Below are 22,794 nucleotides of genomic sequence, written 5' to 3'. Positions count from 1 at the left end.
TTATCAAAAAAAACTTAAACTTTTAATTGCAATTATTATTTTAGTAGATCATTATTGCTATCAAAGGGTTGAATTATACAAAAAAAATAAAAAACAAAGTTTTATTGAAATAATTGCAAAGAAAATTTGTCTGACATTCAGTATATTAGAAAATTAGTTTTCCATTCCATTTGCTAATGAAAAATCATTCACTAGTTATGTTTGAGATTGAAACATGATAAACATAGGTATGGAGTGCCATCACATGAGTCACAATATGTGGAAACCTTTCTTGACTTGATTTTGGCCACTTTGGATCCTTCATTTGCTGCTAACATTTCGTAGCAGACTCTGCATCGTTTCCTTTTTTTTTCTTTTCTGTCCTTCTGCTTCTTTGAGACAATGTGAAGATTTTCCTGAAATATTCATACTTGATTTTCCTGGTTTGTTTTTTTCCTTCATGATACCACTAGTATAGTATAAGACAATAGATTCCTTGAATGCACGTAATGACATTTTCTTGACAGCAAAGTACTTATTGTAAAGTACCCAAGCATTCACTGTAGAAGTACCAGCAATAAATTCTAATGCTACTTTTCTGTACCATTTTCTTGACTTCTTCAGAGGTGAATAATATGATGACATTTGATCTGATAAATAAACTCCTTTCTTGCACTTATTATAGTCTAACACACTTTGAGGTGTCTTGATAGGTAAACCAGTCCTTGTGACTGGTTCCATCATCATAGAGAGACTCTTCCCTTGATGGACTGCTTCCTGTTTCTGAATGAATATATTCATCATCAGAAATGTCTTCTTCAGAAGACAGTTCTTCTTCAGAATTGGAGCTTTCATTTCTATCAGATTTTTTTTTACTTCCATAAAAGTTGGAAGCCAACATTGTAACACCTGCAATGATGATATGCTGTGTAAAGTTTTGATACTAAGGTAAAACAATATATAAAATTACTGATTGATTTATAGAAATTTAGAAAAGATTCAGAACTATGGGTCATATTAGGTCATTCACTGCCTAAGAAAATAAAAAAAGACAGAAAAGGAAACCCTTAACAAACCCTCAAATATATAAACAACATATAAATAAAAAAAGACAGAAAAGGAAACCCTAACCAAACCCTCAAATACATAAATTATATATAAATATTTATTACATGATAGCAGGTCTCATAGATACAGAGTGGTTAGCTACAATTAAAAAAAAATTCAAGTGGGACCCACCGGTGGGTCCCATCGCACTGCAGTAATAAAATTTTCATTCAGATGCGATGGGACCCACGGGTGGGTCACGGCTTTTCTTACCTCAACAAAGTCTATCTTGTGAGAGACAAGCATGAACAATCTCTCCCCTTGTTGTCTCCTTTGGTACTGACGATAGAGCAGTTTTACTACTGTCGCAGTACCAGCATTCCAGCCATTATGGCTGTCACAGGAAACGTGTTAAGCGATAATAGAATTGGCGATCGACAGGCGCGAACCAGCGACCTCCCAGTTCCAGGACTGGCAGTGAAGCCTTAAACCACCCCGACACAGGTGGTTTAAGGCTTCACTGCCAGTCCTGGAATTGGGAGGTCGCTGGTTCGCGCCTGTCGATCGCCAATTCTATTATCGCTTAATAAATTCCCCCTCGGTTAAGCATACATGAAAATATATTAATTCCGAGGTAGAGCGAATTAGATATTAAAGGACATTTGTAGTTCGATATATGTATATGAATCACGGTAATGTGATAGACTTTATTAATATATTATATATATAATATATATATCTATATATATATAATATTATTATATATATATTCTGGTTATCATTACCTTTTTGCAATAACAATAAAAGTTGTGGTACTATGAACATTGTGGCAGGAGCAGATTACCCATCTGGGGAATCTTGCAAATACACTGTCTTTCCATAGACCCACTGGATATTTTGGCAAGGGACTAAAAACTTGAAGTAAAATACAAACAAAGTATTCTGCATAAGGAAAATTAAATAATGGGGTGCAAAAGCTTTTGTCTTTATTCTAAGACATTCTCAAAGAAATTACATAGAAAATAAGATTGAACAAAAATACAGTTTTACAAAAAATATCTAAAATTCATTTTAGTGCTTTAGTGCATACAGAAGTCATTATATTTGGGGTTGATGTTCAGGTGAGGAAGAGCAGTCTTGGATTTACCTCAGTATTGGGTTAACAGAGGAGAGGCTAGGAACATTAACAAGAATTATACTGATAATCTTCAATTTCTCATTTAAATCTTTCAACATCTTGTGCAGAATGGGGTCTAGAGCATATAGACCTGAACTTTAACCAATGTTATTTCAATTTGTTAATGCAGATTCTAAGATGTTTTTGAGATATTATTATTAAATAAATCTTGTTAATAATGTATAATACTATGGGACCAATCAATTGTATGTGATTTTTCACTTAGGTGTACAAAAAGAGCATTATTCTTTCGGCAATCCCTAACTGAATATCAATGTTGATTTATTCTGACATTCATTTCTTTACTTGTCATCTCCAAATAAAATGAATCACAGTCATACATGGAATTTTAAAAACAATATTGCTACTCCTGTAAGGACAATTCTTATAAACATGTTTTTTATAGACTAGTTTTATAAAGATTTCTGCAATGAATATCTTCACTGACTTAATGGACTTGAAACTGGTGAAAAAATGCAAACATAAGGTGTTCTTACACAATTCTGTCTTGCTGTCTCTTTTTATCATCAAATATCTTCAAGGGTTTTTTGTAGCAAGTATCCAAAACATTAGCTGGATAACACATATCCAAAACTATTTTTCGAATGTCCTGTATTAATTATTGAAGAATTCAGAACTGACAAGATGTATTGTCTGTCAGATTTTCCCTTCGTGTGGACAGATGTGATAAGAATTCTACTCTTGCTTCTCTCTTGTGCATTTCCTCCATGAATTTCCATCTGGTCCAGTCTTCAGCTTTGCCCTTTCTCCAATGTAATTTGAAGTTGTCTAATAACAAAATATCACACACACAAAATGTGTGGCACTTACCTCGATAATGTTTGAATTTCATGAAACAATACAGCAGTAACACAGAAATGAGAATATATTTTCTGTGATAATAACAATTATAAAACAGTAAAACAAACCAAATCTAAAAAAATTATCATAAATTTTAAAAATGGCTAGTAACACTCACAACAAAAAGCACCACATTCTATAATGAATGAAGAAGCAGAGGCATTCTATGGAGGTCCATCAAGCTTAATCCTTTTTTGGTCCAGTTTCATCTACTTGTACTACATCTGTACGACCATCTCGCAGCTTCATGATGAATTTGATGGGGAGTACTCTCATAAAGCTAAAACAGGGAGAACACAAAAATAAGTGCCTGAAAGTGCATATATTACGTACTTACAATCTGATGCATGCAATACCTAATCCTATACTAGAAAATGGTACAGATTTCCTTCTAAAAACTCCTTACATTTAGCCCTACATACAACTAAAAAGTAGCTGAGGTGTTTCAAAATATAGAGAAATGATTACAGGTAAATAAGGAATATTCTGAACTCCTCTAAAAAGTTAGAATTCTACGATAATTGCATTAATTTACTAATAAATACCCATCCCATAGTACAGTAATTACTACTCATAAGTAGAAGAGCCCACATACATGAAAATTTCCTTGTTAACATTGCTAATAATACAATAACTCAGAAGTATGTATCATCAGACTCCTGAGCCAGAAATCAATTCTCACACAGACTGGCCCAAATGGTTTGTTCTCATAGATTAAAACTAGTTTACCGATTAGTAAAGATGAAAATGTCTAAAGTCCGCCACTAACATTCAGTTATGCCTACATAGTTATAACTGCGCAGTCGGACTGTGCAGGTAAATCTTCACCACTAGCGATACAGGCCGTTTGCTGTCCTCAGTAACAGCCATGGCGTCAACACATGATGTTCTGGCTGTAATTGATTTGCTGACACCATTAAAAAAAAAATTCATAAACGTCAAGCAAGACGTCCAGAGAAAAAGTTTGATAAAAGCAAATTACAAACTCCCTTGTGAATTTGTTAATAAGTTTAAATTTGGCCCAAAGGACTTTCATAATATTTATTGAATATTTTATGAATGAAGAAGTTCCATGGAAAGATAATTAAGTTCGTAATCGATGGCTTTCGTTTTAAAGTTGACACACAGGCCTAATATTTTTTCTATTTCATTAACAGAGTAAGTGATTTATTTTCGTTTAAAGATTGACTTTATGACGTGTTACAGTGGATGAAAATCCTTAGCTTACTACTGTTTTCCTGTGTTTCGTTAGTGTGTTGATTAGTCTAATTACATTTCAAAGCAAACTTCTGTGAGATGTAAGCAATGAAAAAACATACGTAGCTACATAGTCCAATATTGTTTGATTTTGTTTCATCAGAAAGTAGAATATCATTTTGTTCTCATTTTAAAAATGAAATTACATACATGTTGCACAATCATGAATGGACGCATATAAGCCTATTCTTGTTTTACATTATTTGGTCATCATATTCTCATTGAAAAGCTGTCTTGCATATATGGTTTATAACCACAAATAATAATACATAGGCTTAATCTTTTACGATAACCTTTGGATTTTACTTGCCAAACCAGTCTCATTTATATAGATTTCAAAGAGATCTACAAGACATTCAAGAATGTTGTTGCTACTTTCAGCCTTCATTATACACTATTACTTTTCCCGTGGAAAAATGGCAAAATTATGAATATATATCTTTCGTATCATTTATTTAAAACATGTAAATCCAATATATTATCAATTTAGGTATAAACACTTTCAATTTAATAAATCCCAGCTCAATGTTCTTAATTAGTACATGTAACGAACTGAGCCAAAAAAGTTAACTTCACCACATTAACGTTGCAGCCATTTGTCCTGATGTTCATAGATTGAGACGAGCTATTTACCCAGGCCGCCTGTGCAGGCCAGAAAAACTGCAGGTTGTCCACACTAATGTTCAGTTACAACTGCACAGTCCAACTGTGCAGGCATAACTGAACGTTAGTGGCGGGCTTAAGATTCAAAAGAAATTTCCTTAAGGAATCTGTGTTTCCATAAGTAATCTGTCTAAGATATGACAGGTTCTTTTATATAATTAGGCCCTAATTTATATAAGCATATGCCACAAGTTTTTCAATCAGTTAAGAAATTATAAACCACTGAAAAATGAAATGACACACTGAAAACAAAGCACACTCAATTTTTTTCCATGTTATCCAAATCAATTGGCAGAAGTGCATCCAATGACATCTTTGAAAACTATCACCAAAAAATATTTAAATTAGGGTAAACTGATAGCACAACAAAAATATTCTACTGAACTACCTTCATTATCTAAGTAAATGGACAAAACAGATTTTTATTACTATTGTATTGAAACCAACTGAATAATAAAGGGCTGAATTAGGTTCCTATTACCATTAGAGAGCTAACGAGACCATAGAGTCATTTGTAATCTCCCAAAGCTCACCCAAAAGTCACATTTATAATTTCACAGGTCTCACCCAAAGGTTATCCTCTTCTAAGAGAGGACAAAGTGACATAAGGTACAGTTAAAATCTGGACAGCTATATAATGAGACAGTAAGTAAGAGGCAACAGCTATATAATGAGGCGGCGAGTAAGAGGCAGAGTCAAGGTGTACTCTGATTTACTGACACAAAAAATGTCAAGAACTCTTGAGAGCATAAAGTACCATTTGACATTAGGGAAAATCATAGGTATCTACATACAGCCAGGTGTGTTTTCTCACACCTGGAAAAATGGTTAACAATTCTATACACAAATTACAGCTACATGGGAAGAAGTTAAAAGGAATGGATGAAAAGTGAAAGGCAGGAAGTAATGCAGCCATACACAGAAGGGAAATTGTAAGTGATATCGCGCTATTGATACTGTAGCAGGAGAGGATGAGGCTTCTGGTTTCTCAAAAAATCTGCTCATCTATGCATTTATCCATACTATCCTACCTATAGATTTATTGATTATGAACAGTCTACTCTCTCCATTGAGGCAGATGAAACCGCAACAAAATATAAATGTGTTGGAAGACAGGTAAAAGAATAACACCCTACACAAGAACACTCACTAAAGATTATACATTTACTTCTTTCCTATCATGAGATATTTTTACCAAACCTAGAAAAAAAAGGGTACCTATACAAAACAAAAGATTCAAGTCTTACTTACTTTTTCATTAGGATAGGCAGGTACTGATTGATATAGTACATGGTCAAAATAGGTTGGTGGGCCACCCAGACTTCAGTTAGTTTGTTAGCAATAGAAATTGCAAACAAGTCTGCACAGTGGTCAGTCGGCATTTTCTTGCCCCTCTTCACATCTCCAAGGTCCTGAACATAAAACATGACTCATTTTACACCAACGTAAAAGCCTTAAAATAATTAATCTATATTACCTACAAAATCCAAAACTAAAATAAAAACTTTACCATTAATTCTTTTGACCTTCATACTGGTATGTGTCTTACAAATTCAATATCTCCACCATCTAATTGGTTGTTCCTCTCCCGTTTTTAATCCCATGCCTACACACCTCTCAATATTTGAAACTGCAAGGCTCTGTATAGATCTTGTCATATTTCAAAAACACATCGACCAGCCCATATCAAAAGCATAAAATTTTTAACCTTTCAGGGACAGGCTAAATATATAGTAAGCACATCCCCAGACCAGACAAACTTTAAGGTTGGCCAATTTGAGAAAAAACACATCGATGGAAAGAGGAGGAAGATAAGCAAATGTACATGGTGTAAATGAGAATATTCTAAAAATTTTTCTGTACCTTCCATAGGAAGTTGAAAGCGAATATTTACAACCATATGCAGGGCCTCTTTTCCAAACACTCGGAAATTTTACCAAGTTATACACGTTTTTTCTAATAATTAATCTTATTTAAGTATTTTGTAAAATTATAATTACAGCTCACACAATATCAAAACAGATAAGAACTAAGATCAGTAACAACTTCTGAGTATGTTTATTGTAAAATATTTACGAGATTTACTGAGATGGGGAGATGCAGTAACTTGTTGTGACGTATAAGTACACGTTTTTTCCAATATTTCTTAGCAAAATTACAATTATAATTGACATACTAGCATAAAAGATAAGAACTAAAACCAACAACAATCCCTGGGTACATTTATGACCAAATAAATAAAAAGACTTCATTGGGCAAGACATTTCCCCATCAAGTATCCAGGCATGCTGATTGCCCTCTATCCTGTGCTGAGCTACTACAGTTGCCATTCGTCATTTATGGATCATTAAAGTGATATGAACATCTTTTCCATTAAATTCCTTTGAATTGCATGGCATGTAATATTAATACTTACATGAGTTAGCACTTCTGTCTCTCGAAACCTTTTATAGATACTCATGTGATGATGCTTGTCCATTAAGTGTTAATAACAATGACCATAATGAAAGAATCAATAGATAAAAACACGAATAAACTAAGTTATAAAAATGAGAGAATCTTGAGAATTACCAGTATATCCCTACTGTCATTTCAGAACTCAGAATCTTTTAAGAACTACTAGTCTTTGAAGATACCTAAAGATTGCTGGTCAAGTTAGTTCTTTCTTAGGTTTTTCAAAAGATTTGTAAATGAATTACTTAAATCCATTATGGCTTTCTTATTAATTCTTATTCATTGTAAACAATGTAAGTCACATTTTTTCTTGGGCTTTTGAGACTACACTTTTATATACCCTGTTCTCTAACTACTATGATACTGAAACTACTCACAGTTCACTTTCTAAACACCTAAAATCTCACTGCCTTTATGCTAATAACTTGTAAAACAGAACAGCCCATCAATCTACTCTACCTCTCTCATATCTAATCATTCTTTCTTGGGAGATTTGGATAATCTTATATAAAAAAAAGTTCACTGAATAAGGATGTTCCAGTAATAGTTACCCATAAAAAAGAGGAAGCCTTAGTTATTTTTATTTTGGGTAAGGTCAAAGATAAGGCTTTTGTAAAATAACAGTTCTCTGAGTTACAGAACATACAATCTTTTCAAAGAATCTAGTAAAAAGTTTGGAACAGAATACATAATGGAATGAAATAAAACAAAAACCTACCTCTCCTTTCTGCTCGGTGAAGCAAACTTTCAAAAGGTTTGAATCAACTGGCCCTGGACAGAACATTGTAATATCTAAGCCGCATCCAGCTTTTTCTATTCGTAAGCATTCAAAATAACCCTGTAATGATGAAAGATGAAATCCAGTGATGATGTAGGTCAGGAATGATTACAAGAAAGTAGAGTGACAATAAAACTGCAAATTAGCTGTAGCACTATAATTGGTCAGAGACTTATTAAATCTAAACCAAACTGGGAAACATACTATTGTACAATACCTGCAAGGCATGTTTTGATCCTGTGTATGAGGCTGACAAAGGGGCTCCAAGTTTACCAGCAGTACTTGAGGTGACTACATGGTGACCGTGGCCTCTTTTCAGGAAGTAGCGAGTGGCAATTCGTGAAAGAGCAATTAATGAGAAGACGTTAAGCTCAAATAATTCTCGATCTACAGCCACATCAATCATCTCCCAACGGCCTCTCTGGGAGCGACCAGCATTGCTCACAAGGATATCAAGCTGTGAACAAAAATTAAAGCTATAATGCCCTATCTCACAATTTATAGTTATTTTTACAATTCACAAAGTCTGTTAATCTTTCTTGCCAGTTTTACAAATAAAATCTTTAGAAGCAAATACATAAAGTGTACCTCTCCAAAATGTTTGAGTACAGCATCAAAAGCAGGCTGATGTTGGTCATACTGAACCATATCCAATGGAAGAAGCAAAACATCATCATTGGTAACACCTCCAGTTTCTAGAGTGGAAACGAAAACATATAAACTTGACTTCTTAAACACTTCAGTACACTATAAAAATTAAGGGAACACTAACTGCTATCTGTCACCAACTTTTATGGATGGGTTACAATACTGCATACCTTAAAAAGAAGCTTCAGACTTCAGACTTGTATCAAATCTTTCTCATCTAGCTGTTACTGACACACCAAATTTCATACCATCCAATAATATTATATATTAAAATCCTGAAAATAATGTAAAAATTGGTATAAAAAAAGCTGCAGATAATTACACCCACTTATTAGGTAAAACACTTTACAGTGTCTAACCTTTTCAGTTTCCTCTTCTCCAAACCACAAGTGTCCAGTGATAATTCAGTAGTGAACATTTTTAAATTCCTCACTGTAATTTAAAACTAAGTTCCCATTTGGATCTGCTCACTGCATGTATCTGACACTTAACCACTACACTTCTGCATTCTGTATCTCCATTCAAAGTCTATTAGGAACAAAACATTTGCTATTGTTCATGAAATTCCACTGAAATAATGGGAGAATCCACCCCTTTCCAACCATTCACTACAACTTACCCACTACTTTCCATAGCAATTGAGGAGTCTTTGTTCACTGTAAAAGTCAAGCACCTAAAACTGCACTTCTGGAATCTGATCCTATCTTTAGTTTCTTACACTCAAAGCATTTGCTCTTGATCATCTAATTGCAGTGCTCTATTTCCTCTTTCAACTACCTTACCTTCATCTACTTTCTCACTCCAATTTTGCAGTTCTCTAAAGGGAACACTTCTACAACTGAAACATCGATGGGCACATTACACTGACACTGATATTCAACCTTTTCTTTCCACAAAAGATACAGTATTCCCCACTCAGGTCTTTAACTTCTATTTGCGTCTCTTGCCCATCTATTTGCAATTGCTTTTACTATACATGCAGGAGATATGACGAGTGATATTGCATGAACACAACAAATCAAGAGCTTACCTAGGCATCTTTGTTTCACTCTCTCAAGATTTTCAACAGATCTTGCTGACAAAGCAAGACGTACACCTACTTTAGCCAGTCTAATTGCTAAAGCCTCTCCAATGCCACTTGATGCCCCAGTGATCCAAACCACCTGACCTTTCAGACTTTCTGAAAGAGAAATAAAAAAAAACTGAGCAACTCTTGCATTCCATAGACAATTCATCACCAGTAATTATTTGTACTATTACCTTTCATGTCTGTCAAAGTACGAAAACCGTGTGTTACATCAATACTTAAATAATAATGAGCACTAGTAATTTTACTTGGTTAAAGTCATACCAAACATACAGGCTCCCAGTTTTGCTTGTCAAAAGTTCTACTTTTCACAAAGCAAACCACCATCTCCAATAACTTTTGTATATTAAGTTTTTAACTATATGTTAAATAATACATTTTATTTTTCCCTCATATCTACCCGCATACAAATTTACATTGTAATTCTCTGTTTTGCAATTACTGCATCCACCTTTCTAGTCTTAATCCCAAAGTCTATACAGGACCTTTGCCCACTTTCAGGGTAAGAGAGAGAGGAACAATTCAGCCAAAAGTTCAATTTTTTTATGATAAAAGTCGATGTGCAGGAAGGAGGGCAGGCTCCATCCATAGTCACTGGGTAAGAGAAATTAAATTTTATTTCATCATAAAAATGTCATTTTCATATACGTATGTAACTTACCCAGTAATTACTCAGCTGATTTCATATTGAAGGTGGGGAATCATGGACAACATAATGGCTTAAAACAAATATACTAAGGAATAAAAACTATGGCTAGCTTTGAAACAATGTTTATTGTTTCCTCACCTGTTGAAAGAGCTGCTGCAGGTAGATAGGTACTGCCTCTGGTTGGCACTCCTCTCAAAGTACAGTGGCGTGGCGGTAAAGCCGTGGGGCACCTCTGCAGTTGTGAAACTCTGCAGCGAAGGAGTACTCTGAAGGCTGACAAAGTATTAAGAAACAGCTTTGCGACAAGGGTCAATACCGAAGGTTGAGGGCTCAATGAATGCTCCCTCCACATTTTGCTGGGCAGCGGAGGAGACTGATCCCTAAATGAAGACCTTCTCTTCAGGGGGTGTGACTCGTTGGGAAAATGCCACTGGCGCCTCTTGCTCAGAGAGGAGTCCCCGAACTAGAGGAAAGTTGACTCACTACCAAGATGCTTTTCTAACAGCTGTCTCCTGTCTCAACTTGAGATTCAACAGGTTGAACTGAGGGAGCAGCTGCCTGTGGGCAGACCCCACTGACCTCCCTTGGGAGTATGGTAGTGACCTTTGCCGATGAGTATCAATGGGACAAGCAGCCACTCCTCCACTCTCATGACACTCACACTAGCACTTTCACGCTAGCCTTGATGGAACAATTTATGAGGCTCAGGAAACTTCATATGAGACCACTGCATTTTTACCGAAGAGCTTGCTGGGATTGGAAAGTACACCAAGACTGTAATTTTTTCTGATATATCAAGAAATAAAGGAGGACTTGCGTTGGTGATGAGAAGGAAGATTGACAGAAGGGAAGTTGCTCCTCCCACTGACTTATTTTCTGATGAGTTGGATCAAGGATGGGGAGCCCTTCTGGCAAGTCAGGAAGTTTCTGGAAGGTTGTCACCAAAAGAGAAGGAGCTCCACATCAACCTGAAGGAGTTGAAAGAAGTATTCCTAGGACTTCAAGGCCAGTGAAGTGATTGGGTTTGGAAGTGTGGGAGCAAGGAGGAGTAAGTGGACTGAGAGAATTAACTGATACAGGAGTAACAGGATTAAGTAAAGGGGAAGACACAGTAATATTCTAACTACTAGCAATAGGAGTTAATTTTGCCAAATGAGAAACCAAACTCTTCCACTTCTGTTCACAAGTCAGATTAATACCTGCCCTCTGTAACTCGTGCAAAGGTTGTGAGAATCGCAAGTCAATTTAGTCATCCAGTTATTGCAGACTTTACTAAAATAAGTGGTAGACTCAGACATAAATTATCTAGCTAAGCAGTCACAATCCATAAATTTCATCCAAAGAAGATGAATACAGTAACTAATAATAATGCCGAAAGGCTACTAAATAATACTTCACCAATGTTTCACCAAGGTGAAGAAAATCCAAATCCAAAAATCCAGCAGCTTAGTCAATACCAGGTGTGGACCTAACAAGTGGCAGAAACAAATTGAGCCTTTAGCTGAGTTGTTCCTCTCTTACTCTGAAAGTGGGTGGGGCCTTGCCATCTACCTAAAAACAAAAGATCGCTACCACTAATATCAAAATTCAAACTGCCGTCGAGTAGAAACTCTTAGCTAAGTAATTACTGGGTAAGTTAAATATATCAAATTTATTTTTTTTATCATCAATTTACATCACGCTAAACTGGCGGAGATCATTAAAAAAAATACTGAAAAGATGGTTGACATTTCAAAATTTTTTTTGATACAGCAAAAATTACCCAAGAGAGGAGTATTAATCATTGACCCTCTATATGTAGAAATACATCACTAAGTCATGCTTTGCCTTTGAGGTCATGAACAAACATTCAATATTATGTTTTTCAATCTTATGGACATATAGAGGTTGGTGGAGCACTCAAAATACACACCAATTAAGTGTACAATTTAGTCAATAAAATAAAATAAAAACTTGAGCAGGAGAGACTGGGAGCTTTCTCAGTAGGGTAGGTCTAAATCTTTTTCTAAATGCAGCTTTTGCTTGTTTTTAATTAGATTTGGCTCATCTACTATGACTGAAAAATAAGGCAATTGCCTGATTATGGCTACTAAAACTTGTCACAGCAAGTAATAAAGCAGTGAAGTTACAATCTATGAGCTCTCATATTTCATTGCAGTATAGCTGGTTTAATGAATTTTAATCACACTTAGTTTATATTTATATGACAGAATGTTGGAAAGTTTCTCAGTTTTCCAGTATATGCTATGTTCTTACAAAATGTAAGGTATACAGTATTTTTGAAATTGTGTAACAGCTCTCTTTTACACACACACTTCTAAATTGTTATAACATCTACCAATGAGGCGCAGATAACACAAAGATGTGAAATCTAGGAGTTAAGATATGTATTAATGGAGTCTTGTAATGTAAGACAATAGTGAGAAGAATATGAGTTACACACCCCAAAGGTGTATATGTACATACCAATTATATTAATAGGACGTTACACAAGCTTTACTTTAAAGATTTTTCCTAAACATCTAATAAGTTCACAGAATATTGAAAATCTACTTGTCAGTAATGCTATTTATAAGATATAACTGGAAATGCCTTACCAACTGGTTTACCAAAATGCTTGCAGAAGCAAAGAACTATGTCAGAATCCGCAGGTATAATAACATATCTGAAAGTAATAACAACAGCTTCAGCAACTATTCATTGATAAAAAAAATCTGTTCCATAGATTCAAACCCAGTGCTCTCCTAAAGAGATCAACTCCCCTGCTTTCAACTGTATATTATGATGTTGTAGTATATGAGGCTTCTAAAATTGATTTACATTTCCCTTGATCAGTAAAAGATTCTTATGACTACAACATGTAGGACTATGACCTTGTGTCTTCATCCTGATGCAGGGTAATAATACTGAACTTTCTAACAAGAGGGACTACTGATTTATCCTCCAGGATGTCTCCCTGGTGCTAGAGACCTCTGTCTAATGTAGAAGGTTCTATCCAATTTAAACTGTGGGAGAGCTTTCCGCAAACGAGATGAAAGACTACAACATGTAAGGGGAAAAGTTTCCCCAGTTATTTAACAGCTGACAGGCAAAAAATAAGTAAAGATTGCATGTTTGTAACTACAGGCAAAAAATAAGTAAAGATTGCATGTATGTAACTAATGAGGCCAAATGACTTATATTCCAGTAAGTTATCTGACCAATGGGTAAAACTACTATTACTCTTATACCTATTGAACCCTCTCTAAACCAAGTTAGATGTAGGTTGTTTCCTGTCTTTCCCCTCTACACCAAATAATGTTTTTAGACATTAACATCAATCAATGAGGTCAAAAAGAAAAACTCACCTAAGCAATGCCAAGAATGTCACTGCATATAAGCTGCTGACTAACGAACAGAAGCCTATTAATTGAATCACTCCAATTCCTCCAGCAACCACAAAAAACCAGTCCACAGGGAGCATTGTGATACAACCTGAAATTAACGTAAGCCTTTGTAAAGATAGGATTAAAACATTTATTTTCTTCATGCGTATCAACCATCATTTTACGTGAAAAAATTAACAGTCAAAGTACTGTGGAGAAATAGAAAACAACGCCTTATGGTTATTCAAATTACGTATAAAAAACTAAAGTCAGTTTTGTGAGTAAGCCAGCCCCACATGAACAAAACACATAACCATGTTTTCTTTTAAATTCCCGCTGACGAGGATAGGAGAAAGAAACTTGTTAAAAAATAAAGCTTGAAAGTTTACTACTCCAATTTTTAAGCATTTATGCATACTTAATTAAAAACATTATTTCAGAAAACCTAAAAAGCTACTATGGATGAAAGCAATGTGTGAAGCATTTAGATGACTATTGTATGGGTCCCTTCACAGACTGGATACTATTTGATAAGCGAACACTTGACTATAATCTTCCATATGGTCACTACAGTAACTATGTTCTAATTCTCTGCAGAAGCAGAGCATCTGAAACTCTACTATTGCCAAGTCACATGAAACCTACATTTACTTCAGGTTATGATTACTCAGGCTAACCCAACCTAGCACTAAAAATAAAAAAAGTCTAAAATACTCCAGACAAGTAGTGGCATAATACATACAAAATATGGGATTTCCACCCTAAGAAAAATTCTCAACTCATCTAACAAGTACTAGTAATTCACATGAGCTATTAGTAATGCTACCTAAGAACTTTAAATTTCAAGACCACATGAAAAGGTTCTTGCTTCGGTGACTGAGTTTGGGTACAACTTGTGGCAGGGGATATGGCAGTTATTCTTCAATATAAAATTTAGATAATGAATTTGGTCTCTGTCTTGACTGATAAGACTAGGCTTTTGCAATACTGCAATGCATTGGTATCCCCAATTAACAAGTGATTTCTAAAAGATTATGTACTGTATATTAATACTTGTGATATTAATCTCAATCCAAAAACAACCTTCAAGTAATGGTAATCCAAGTGGATAGGCATATGTAACAAAATTATTTTCTATACAGTTGTGATATTTTATATTTGTAAGTAAAAACTCAGGAAGACCAACATAAGTACATTTTTGTTTAAAATATTTGCAACAACTTTTCTTTAATATTTCTCAAACAGAAGTGCAATATTGAAAGCATGGACTTGACTCAACATCCTACACACTACCTGCTATGAGATTTGCATGTCAGCAGATAATGAAACAAACTACCTAAATAAAAAACTTTCTTTGCTCTTTCCATATTGTTTAAGCCCATTTATGTATACGTAATGCCTATTTTTTCTATCTCATAGTATTTAAAAGTACAGAAGATCTATATCATTCTTATCATTTTATTAAGCATACAAAAATAATAATTTCACCATTTTGCTGTGGCATATGGTGATTTAGTCAACATTTTGAAGTTTGATTGGTCCCCCTAAGCTACACCATGCTACATATAACCCAGACAGGGATACACTCGTGGATAAAGACTTTTTGAATAACCTATGCATAATGTATGTTCCATAGTTTAGACATGTTATTAGCCTATTTCATCTTTGTCTTTATTTTTCTTTGGCCTATATCTGTCATGAACATCAAGCATTTAGGTAATTTGGAAATATTGTTTCAAAAAGTTTAGGAGGTTGATAACTTATGGAACAAGTCTTATAGCCAGGTAAGGCTATCAATATCGATGGAACACATTTCAAGGACCCTAAGATAAAAATACCATGCCTAGCCTATAGTTTAACACTTGGTAAGGCAATGAGTTGCTGACTGAAACTGCGATTTTACTAGCTGTCTTTTATATATAAAAATGTATACATAGGTTAGATATAAAAATCCCATATAGCCATACACACTTGTGATCACCCTTCTGACCCTACAGACCTGGTCTATTCTTTGACCCTTCTTAGCCTAGCCTTACTTTACCCACTTTCTACACAATGTCATCTGTTAAAAGAATCCCTCAGAGGTTCCTTTGTACTACCCTATCTCTTACAGTGTACAAAGGGGAAGGTAAATGGAGAGGGACAAATTAATTCATAAAACTGATTACTGCATGCTTAACTTTACCTAGTTTGCTAGGCTTTATAGTCTATAGTAGCTAAAGAGGTGAAGCTGAACACTATTACTGCAGCGTGACTCCTGCCAGTTGCCAACAGGACTATATTTACCTCTTGTCTATGCTTTTGTACATGTTTATATCTTTTGTTTATATTTGTATATATCATCTTTTTCTCATATTTTTGTATTCATGCCCAAGGGCCAGGTATTAAACACGGAGTCCATTTTTTACGTACACTGAACCAGATGTGGTACGTTGTAATCGTCAGCCTTAACTATTTCTTAGGGTAAGCTTATGTTTAGGGGTCCATATTCATTGCATTATGTAAAGGAAAGATCATCACACAGATCTATCAAATATTTATTGAATCAGGGAAACCAATGAAAAAATTTGCAGTCTACTTACAGAAGCAGAGATGGTAAATATACAAAGGGAATAGAGGGGGAATGTAAACAAAACATTCTTAGGGGTTTGAGAAAATCATAACTTTCTGCATCTGTAGACAGATAAACTGCTCATTTTTTCAGACTTATCAAAAAGTGGCTGCTGAAGAGCCAAGAACCTGTGCCAGGTTCCTACCTGGTTCCTAAGCGTTCACTCCACAAACACAGTTGCAGGCACACTACACTATTTGCATGAGGTGCAGAATTTCATTACCTTTGGTTTTTTACTATCTCTACTTCTGTAAGCAAAGAAACTGCTCAGTTTTTAGCAAACATACTTCTGTTTGCAGGTGTCAAAAGAAGAAATTGGAAATAAGAAAGAATACTTAAACTAACATACACAAAGGAGCAGTGAATTTGGACCCCTAAACTGTAGGATTACCTTTCTTAGGGTAAAATAGGGTACCGTTACTGAGGAAGCAGAGGAACCTAGCCTCAGCATTGACCAGGGCTACCTACCTCGCCACCTCCTTACAATAGGAAACACTGCTCTTTTAGGCTTAACTAATGGGTAGTACTAGTTCAGCTTTGACCTTCGGTAGAGCTAGGTAATAACTCCGTGTCAGGTATTTCTTTGGGAATCACAATTCCCTATAGTATTTGGGTCGCTTATTACCGTTATTTTGTGGGGGTACCGCTTATTACCGTTATTTTGTGGGGGTGCCATGTTTAGTACTAGCCCTCAGGGGCTAGTACTAAACATGGCAAAATACATTGGATGCCCCATTTCTAGGAGGCTTTTGTATTCGCGGGACCGTTCCTTGCAGTCCATGAAGAGTTATTGCCTAGAATTACCTTATCTCGTCCACCTTGTTTGATATTGAAGAGATAAAAGAAATCGAAGTAACTTTATGAATGAGCCTACGATAGCTAGGGTAAAATACTGAATGGCCGTAATGCGACCACCTTCCCGAAAAAGTACTTAGTAAAACCAAGTACTTTAATAAGTCCTGTAACCCAAAATAGACTTTAAAGTAGCTCTATATTACTATTCTGCGGCAGCCTAGACTATGGCAGTTGCGGTTTTTCTATGCAGTTCTACCTCCTGAACAAGAATTTTAAGTAGGGTAAAACACTGCGTGGACTGGCCAACTCACCGACTACCACGGCAAGGCCACCCTCCGAAAAAGTACTTTTAACGCGTCCCGACACAGGAGATGGTCATCAGTCACGAGTTGTTGATGGTGAGAGAATGCACTAAAGACCTCTACTCTCCTTTCGAAGTAAGTATTTTCTCCAAAGTTAGAAATTAAGGCCATATTTTAAGATTTAAACAGAGGGTAATGAAAAGGGTGGCCAACGCAGTGCCCACACCACCAAAACGCTTTCGAAATTTTTACTTACAACTAAGAATATTTAAAAGATTGACGCCATGTCAATGTTTGCGGAGTTGCTTGTGTCAATAAACTTCCCATTTCCACTGCTAAATCAGCACACCACTTGTACCCACAGACGCTGGGGCACTTTTATCACAACAATTGTACACCCAACCTCTAACCATACTTACCAAAGGGGACTTCAGCATTCTTTGTGGCGTTTTGCGCTCTTCAATTGTTTATCAGTGTTGTCAATTGGTATGTGTTTACCCTCCAAACTGGGTATGAGACTTAGGTACACAAAACCGGGGAAATAAGTGAAATTAGCGTATCTATTTGTAGTATATATACATATTACAGCAATCTTATCATTACTGCATTACTATGACAACTAGAATTCATGGAAACAGTTTGTAAATGCATCGGCTTATGTGTGACGCTCCACTAGATTGGCAATGATGAGTCATTTTTCCTCGCGTCATCTGCTCGTAAGTATACATCCAAAATATTTGTAATTTTTTGGGGTTAATTTGGTTGCAAAAAAGGGATAATAGACATGAATTAAATAAACATTTTGAAGTAAAGTTAAACTAAATAATGAGTAAAGTAAACAATTAAGGGAATAAAGCTTTGCACCCATAATCAGTGTTGTCGTCTGCTGCTCGTAACTGTGTTTGCAGAGTGGGTATATACTTAGGAACCAGGAACAGCAACATGGTTCAAGTGCAATGTGGAGTGAATTAAGACCAAAATGTGTATAATTACAATCAAATAAGCACTGTGGAGTTTCAGTTGTGATGGCAGTAAGGCTAAAATCACCGATTACAAGGTAAAAATTAATTCAGTTCAAACCATGACCCCGGGAATAAAAAGTTTCAAAGGTACTTTCACTAATATAGGCAACAAAATGTTGTTTTATTGTGCTGATTACAACTGCAATCTTGAGTAATATCAATAAACGTTACATATATACGCTAACATTGTTCAAATGAGTGCTGGGAAAGATGGTGGATTGTCCGTGGTTAGACTGGCCAGCCTCACGATTGCCACCATATTGGATTTCAAAACTGCCTTGAAAACATATTTTACGAAGAGCGTCACATGCTTACTTTAGTTTGTATAGGGCTTTCAAATATCTATTTATGTTGATGAAACTTCAATCTTTTGAATGGCATGCTTAAAGTTGTAATTGTATTCTTGTTTCACCAATTAAATATTGAGTGAATAAGGCCTGGCCAGTGTGATGACGATGGATCGCCCGTGATTGTTTACCCTAATAGCTATTTATTCGGAAGACTGTAATTAGCCCTAAACCCCAGGGGCTCGTACTAAATAGTACGGTGAAATACATTTGATGGCCCAATTCCTCGTGGCGGGGACGAACGATGCGGAATGCTAGGCTATACTATAGAAATACCGACTTTCGAAGTTAAAAGCCAGCGCCCGTCGAAGTAACTTCTTGAGACCTCTACTTTCCTCTCAAAGTAAGTTTTTTTCCCCTACTAAGTCACAAATTAGCTAGCCTATGGTAACTCCAATTTCTCGGGAGGCGGTCGCGCTAGAGTAGAGGCCGGCCATTCGGTATTTTAGGTTACCCTAGCCTAGTACCTAGGTACCTACCTACTAGGTTTCGTCAAACAAGCACCGATGCAAAGCTTAAAGTTAGCTTGACAACTTTAGGCTAGACAGTGCTACGTATGACCTTGGTTAGCGGTACAACTGACAAAACTTTGTATTATCAAACTCTGACTCTAACTGTGTGACTACCAGATAAGATTGTAATAATGATAAGATTTGGGATGCTGATAGATGCACGAATCTTAGGAATTAGGAAAACTTCCTAGGTAGCGCCATTTTTTACAAATACCTAGGCTATAGGCTACCTAGCCTAGGTAGCTAATACCTAGCCTAGTAATTTAGGGTATCCTCACTTCACAATGGGATATGCAATGAATTCCAATGAAACATTAAAATACTACAAACACTTTGCACATAATACACTGCAATGTCATTACATTACCAATTCAATATAACAAAGTGAATACACGAAGCAAATTACGATTGCCGCTTAGCAACAGATCTATCATCTACCACTAGTAGTAGGTAGGATATTCCTTTGAAACGGCTCCCTTGCTTGTTTTATTCATCCTAAGTTTGTGTTTGTTTGAGTTTCTTCTCACTGTAGCTAATACCACATTTCTTATTTAAAATCTTTCCTATTCTCCACTTCCTCCCTCAGTAGATCTACCAATAAGAGTATATTCGCTACAAATTCCTCTTTATTTTCTTGATATGGTTGCTGCAATAAACTATATCTATCTCTAATCTCATTGTATACCGGACAGTAAAGTAAGAAAGGTTCTAAATTTTCATTTTCTTCCTCACAGCATAAACATTTTGTATCTTCTCCTTTTATCCTATTTCCGTCATTTAATCCTAGTATACCTAGTCTGCCCCTACTGATCAGCCTTTTTTTTTTTCAGTGTTGTCATACCGGATTTCTTCTCTTATGTTTTCTTTATATTTTCTGTAGATTCTTAACGTTGACTTTTCATTCATTTCTTTCTGCCATGCTTTTCTGTCCCAATTGTTTATTATTTCTCTTAATTGTTTGTCTTTAACTGCTTCCATTTTACTTAAGTTAATGTTTAGTTCTTTCATATATTCTTTTACTTGCATTATACAGTTTTTTTTTCTTTCATACTGATCCATGGTCATATAGGAGCCTCCAATGTATGTTTCAGTTAGAATAGTTTATTCTTGATATCTCTTGAGTGGCAGGAAGAGGTCCCTATCTCAGATCTTAACGCACAACTTGCTGTGTAACTTGGCACTTTCAAAATTGCTCTATATACTTGATTGTCTATCTTCTGAAATTCATTTATAGTTTTCTTGTCAAGTTTTATGATTTCCATGGCATACATGAATGATGGCATCGCTAATCCTTTCCAATACAATTTTCCTATTTTTACTCTGCTGCAGCTTTTATCGATGACTGCATTAGTCATATTTGCCATCTGCTTTGCTTTAATTTGGGCCCCTTTTATCTGTTCTCTGAAGCAGTCTTTCATGTTGTTGATTGTCACTCCTAGGTATTTAATCTGCTTAACTATTTTTATTCCTTCTATGTGCTCCATATTTTCCACATCATCGATACTATACCAGTCGTTGCATATTAGTATGTTGCTCTTGTCCTTGTTTATGTTTAGGCCACATTCACTCGCTATATTTCCATAAGGATTTTTATTACTTTTGTTATTTCTTCTAGTGTGTATCCTAGTATTAATCCATCATCTGCATATAATAGTGCCACTATTATATGCAGATGATGGATTAATAAAACCTTCTGTTGTATTTTCTAATTTTTATATTATCAGGTACGTTATTAGTAGAAAGAATATGGTTGAGCCATTGCATCCCTGTCTTATTCCATTAGTTATATTTAGCTCTTTTTATTCTATATTGTTAAGACATAGGCTTGTTACATCATTTGTATATATCTTTGCAACTGCATTTATTACTTCTGCATGCAGCCGATATTTCATCATGACCTCAATGAGCATTTTTTCTATTATCTGAGCTAAATGATTTTTGGAAGTCTATTCATACACAAATAATGGGTCTTTTCTTCTTTACGTTTCTTGTATGCAGTATTGTAAAATATATAAATTATCGATTCCCCTCCTTTGTGTGGTAAAGCCTGATTGCAGTTCATTCATTTTTCCTAAATTTCTAAAATGCTTTTCTATTTTGGTTTTCAGGATCCCCATGAAAATTTTATATGATGCATTTGTTAGAGCAATTGGCCTAAGATCTTTGACTGTGGGGTTTTGTTTCTTGGGCGTAAGTGTTGTTTTTTACTTAAACCAGCTTCTCTGCGTTTTCCTGCCCTTCAGTATGCTGTTTAAACATCCTGCCAATTCTTTTTGAAGGTTAGTACTTTGTAAGAGTAGTTTGAACAGAACTGACTTCATTCCGTCTGGCCCTGGTGCTTTATTTGCTTTCATTTTCTCGAGTTGATTTTTTACATCTTCTGTTATGTTGATTTCTTCCATGGGTCTAATCTCCGTCTCTGTTAGATCATACACTCCATGCATGTGTTCTGTTAAAGATATATGGTATTTTATCTGCTGTCCTAATCTTTTCACTATTTCTTCCATGTCATGTTTGTACTGTTCTTTCTTGCTTTCATTCCATATCTCTCCTATTTTGTTTCCTTCTTTTTGGTATATTATTTCCCAGAATATTACCAGCTTTTCCCCTAGGGTTTCTTCCTTCATCTCTTGCTTATTTTTGTCGTATATCCTTATCCATTGTTTTTCTGATGTGGTCTATCCTCTCAGCATGTCTATATATTCCCAGATTTTCCTGTGTCTGTTTTTATCATTCATTATCTCACTTCTAACCTTTACTTCATATTCTTCATATGCTTTCTTTTATTATTATCTATACTTTTTGTATTTGTTTAAGACACGCTTCTTCATAGTATCTCCTTTCTTCTATTCTTGTGGCTTTCCTTTTTTAATTTGTTATATATCCTTCTTTGGCTTATTTCTTTCTTTATTTCTTTTGTGACCCATACTGGTTCTATTTCTTCTTGCTTTCCTGTCTTTAACCTTCTTTAGATTATCTTCTCTAGGTTATTTGCTTTTGCTTCACTCATTGTTTCTTCCAACTGGGTTAGATCTCCTTTTCTGTCTCGTTGGCTTACTTTATGCTCTATATATTCAAGGTATTTCCTGTTAGACTATTATGTAACTTTCAAATATTTGATTTCTTTTGTTTTATTTCTGAATGTTTTCCTTACTTTAGTGTTCATTCTGAATTGGACCTTTATGAGGTGATGATCTGATAGGTCTTCATATTTTCCCTCATTTATCTCCATACATTCAT

The 22,794-nt window shown here is 35.3% G+C and overlaps 1 protein-coding gene across 3 annotated transcripts; it reads right to left on the bottom strand.

Moving 5' to 3' along the window:
• Window positions 1-1,995: 1,995 nt before the first annotated feature.
• Window positions 1,996-20,075, bottom strand: LOC135225969 (dehydrogenase/reductase SDR family member 7-like). Of its 3 annotated transcripts, none has more exons than XM_064265482.1 (9): window positions 19,922-20,075; window positions 13,948-14,074; window positions 13,198-13,265; window positions 9,895-10,044; window positions 8,805-8,911; window positions 8,434-8,673; window positions 8,157-8,276; window positions 6,236-6,396; window positions 1,996-3,344 (listed from the first exon to the last, which is right to left on the bottom strand). In XM_064265482.1, exons 2-9 carry the CDS (start codon window positions 14,061-14,063, stop codon window positions 3,248-3,250), a joined length of 1,059 nt encoding a protein of 352 aa, XP_064121552.1. In that variant the 5' UTR covers window positions 14,064-14,074; window positions 19,922-20,075; the 3' UTR covers window positions 1,996-3,247. The 3 variants fall into 3 exon arrangements, with proteins under 3 accessions (XP_064121552.1, XP_064121554.1, XP_064121555.1); XM_064265484.1 differs by lacking the exon at window positions 19,922-20,075 and adding an exon at window positions 19,522-19,674; XM_064265485.1 differs by lacking the exon at window positions 19,922-20,075 and adding an exon at window positions 18,093-18,233.
• Between the last annotated feature and the right edge of the window lie 2,719 nt (window positions 20,076-22,794).

This window comes from Macrobrachium nipponense, chromosome 20, assembly GCF_015104395.2.
Source record: "Macrobrachium nipponense isolate FS-2020 chromosome 20, ASM1510439v2, whole genome shotgun sequence".
Classification (NCBI taxonomy): Eukaryota; Metazoa; Arthropoda; class Malacostraca; order Decapoda; family Palaemonidae; genus Macrobrachium; species Macrobrachium nipponense.
This window is presented reverse-complemented; position numbering and strand designations above follow the sequence as displayed.

Excerpts from the sequence above, each read along its gene's own strand:
- LOC135225969 (XM_064265482.1), bottom strand. The coding sequence starts at position 14,063 with ATGCTCCCTGTGGACTGGTTTTTTGTGGTTGCTGGAGGAATTGGAGTG. Across the intron at positions 8,912-9,894 it reads AGTGAAACAAAGATGCCTAG|AAACTGGAGGTGTTACCAAT; the intron begins GTAAGCTCTTGA and ends TTTCCACTCTAG. Across the intron at positions 3,345-6,235 it reads CTGCCTATCCTAATGAAAAA|CTTTATGAGAGTACTCCCCA; the intron begins GTAAGTAAGACT and ends TCCCTGTTTTAG.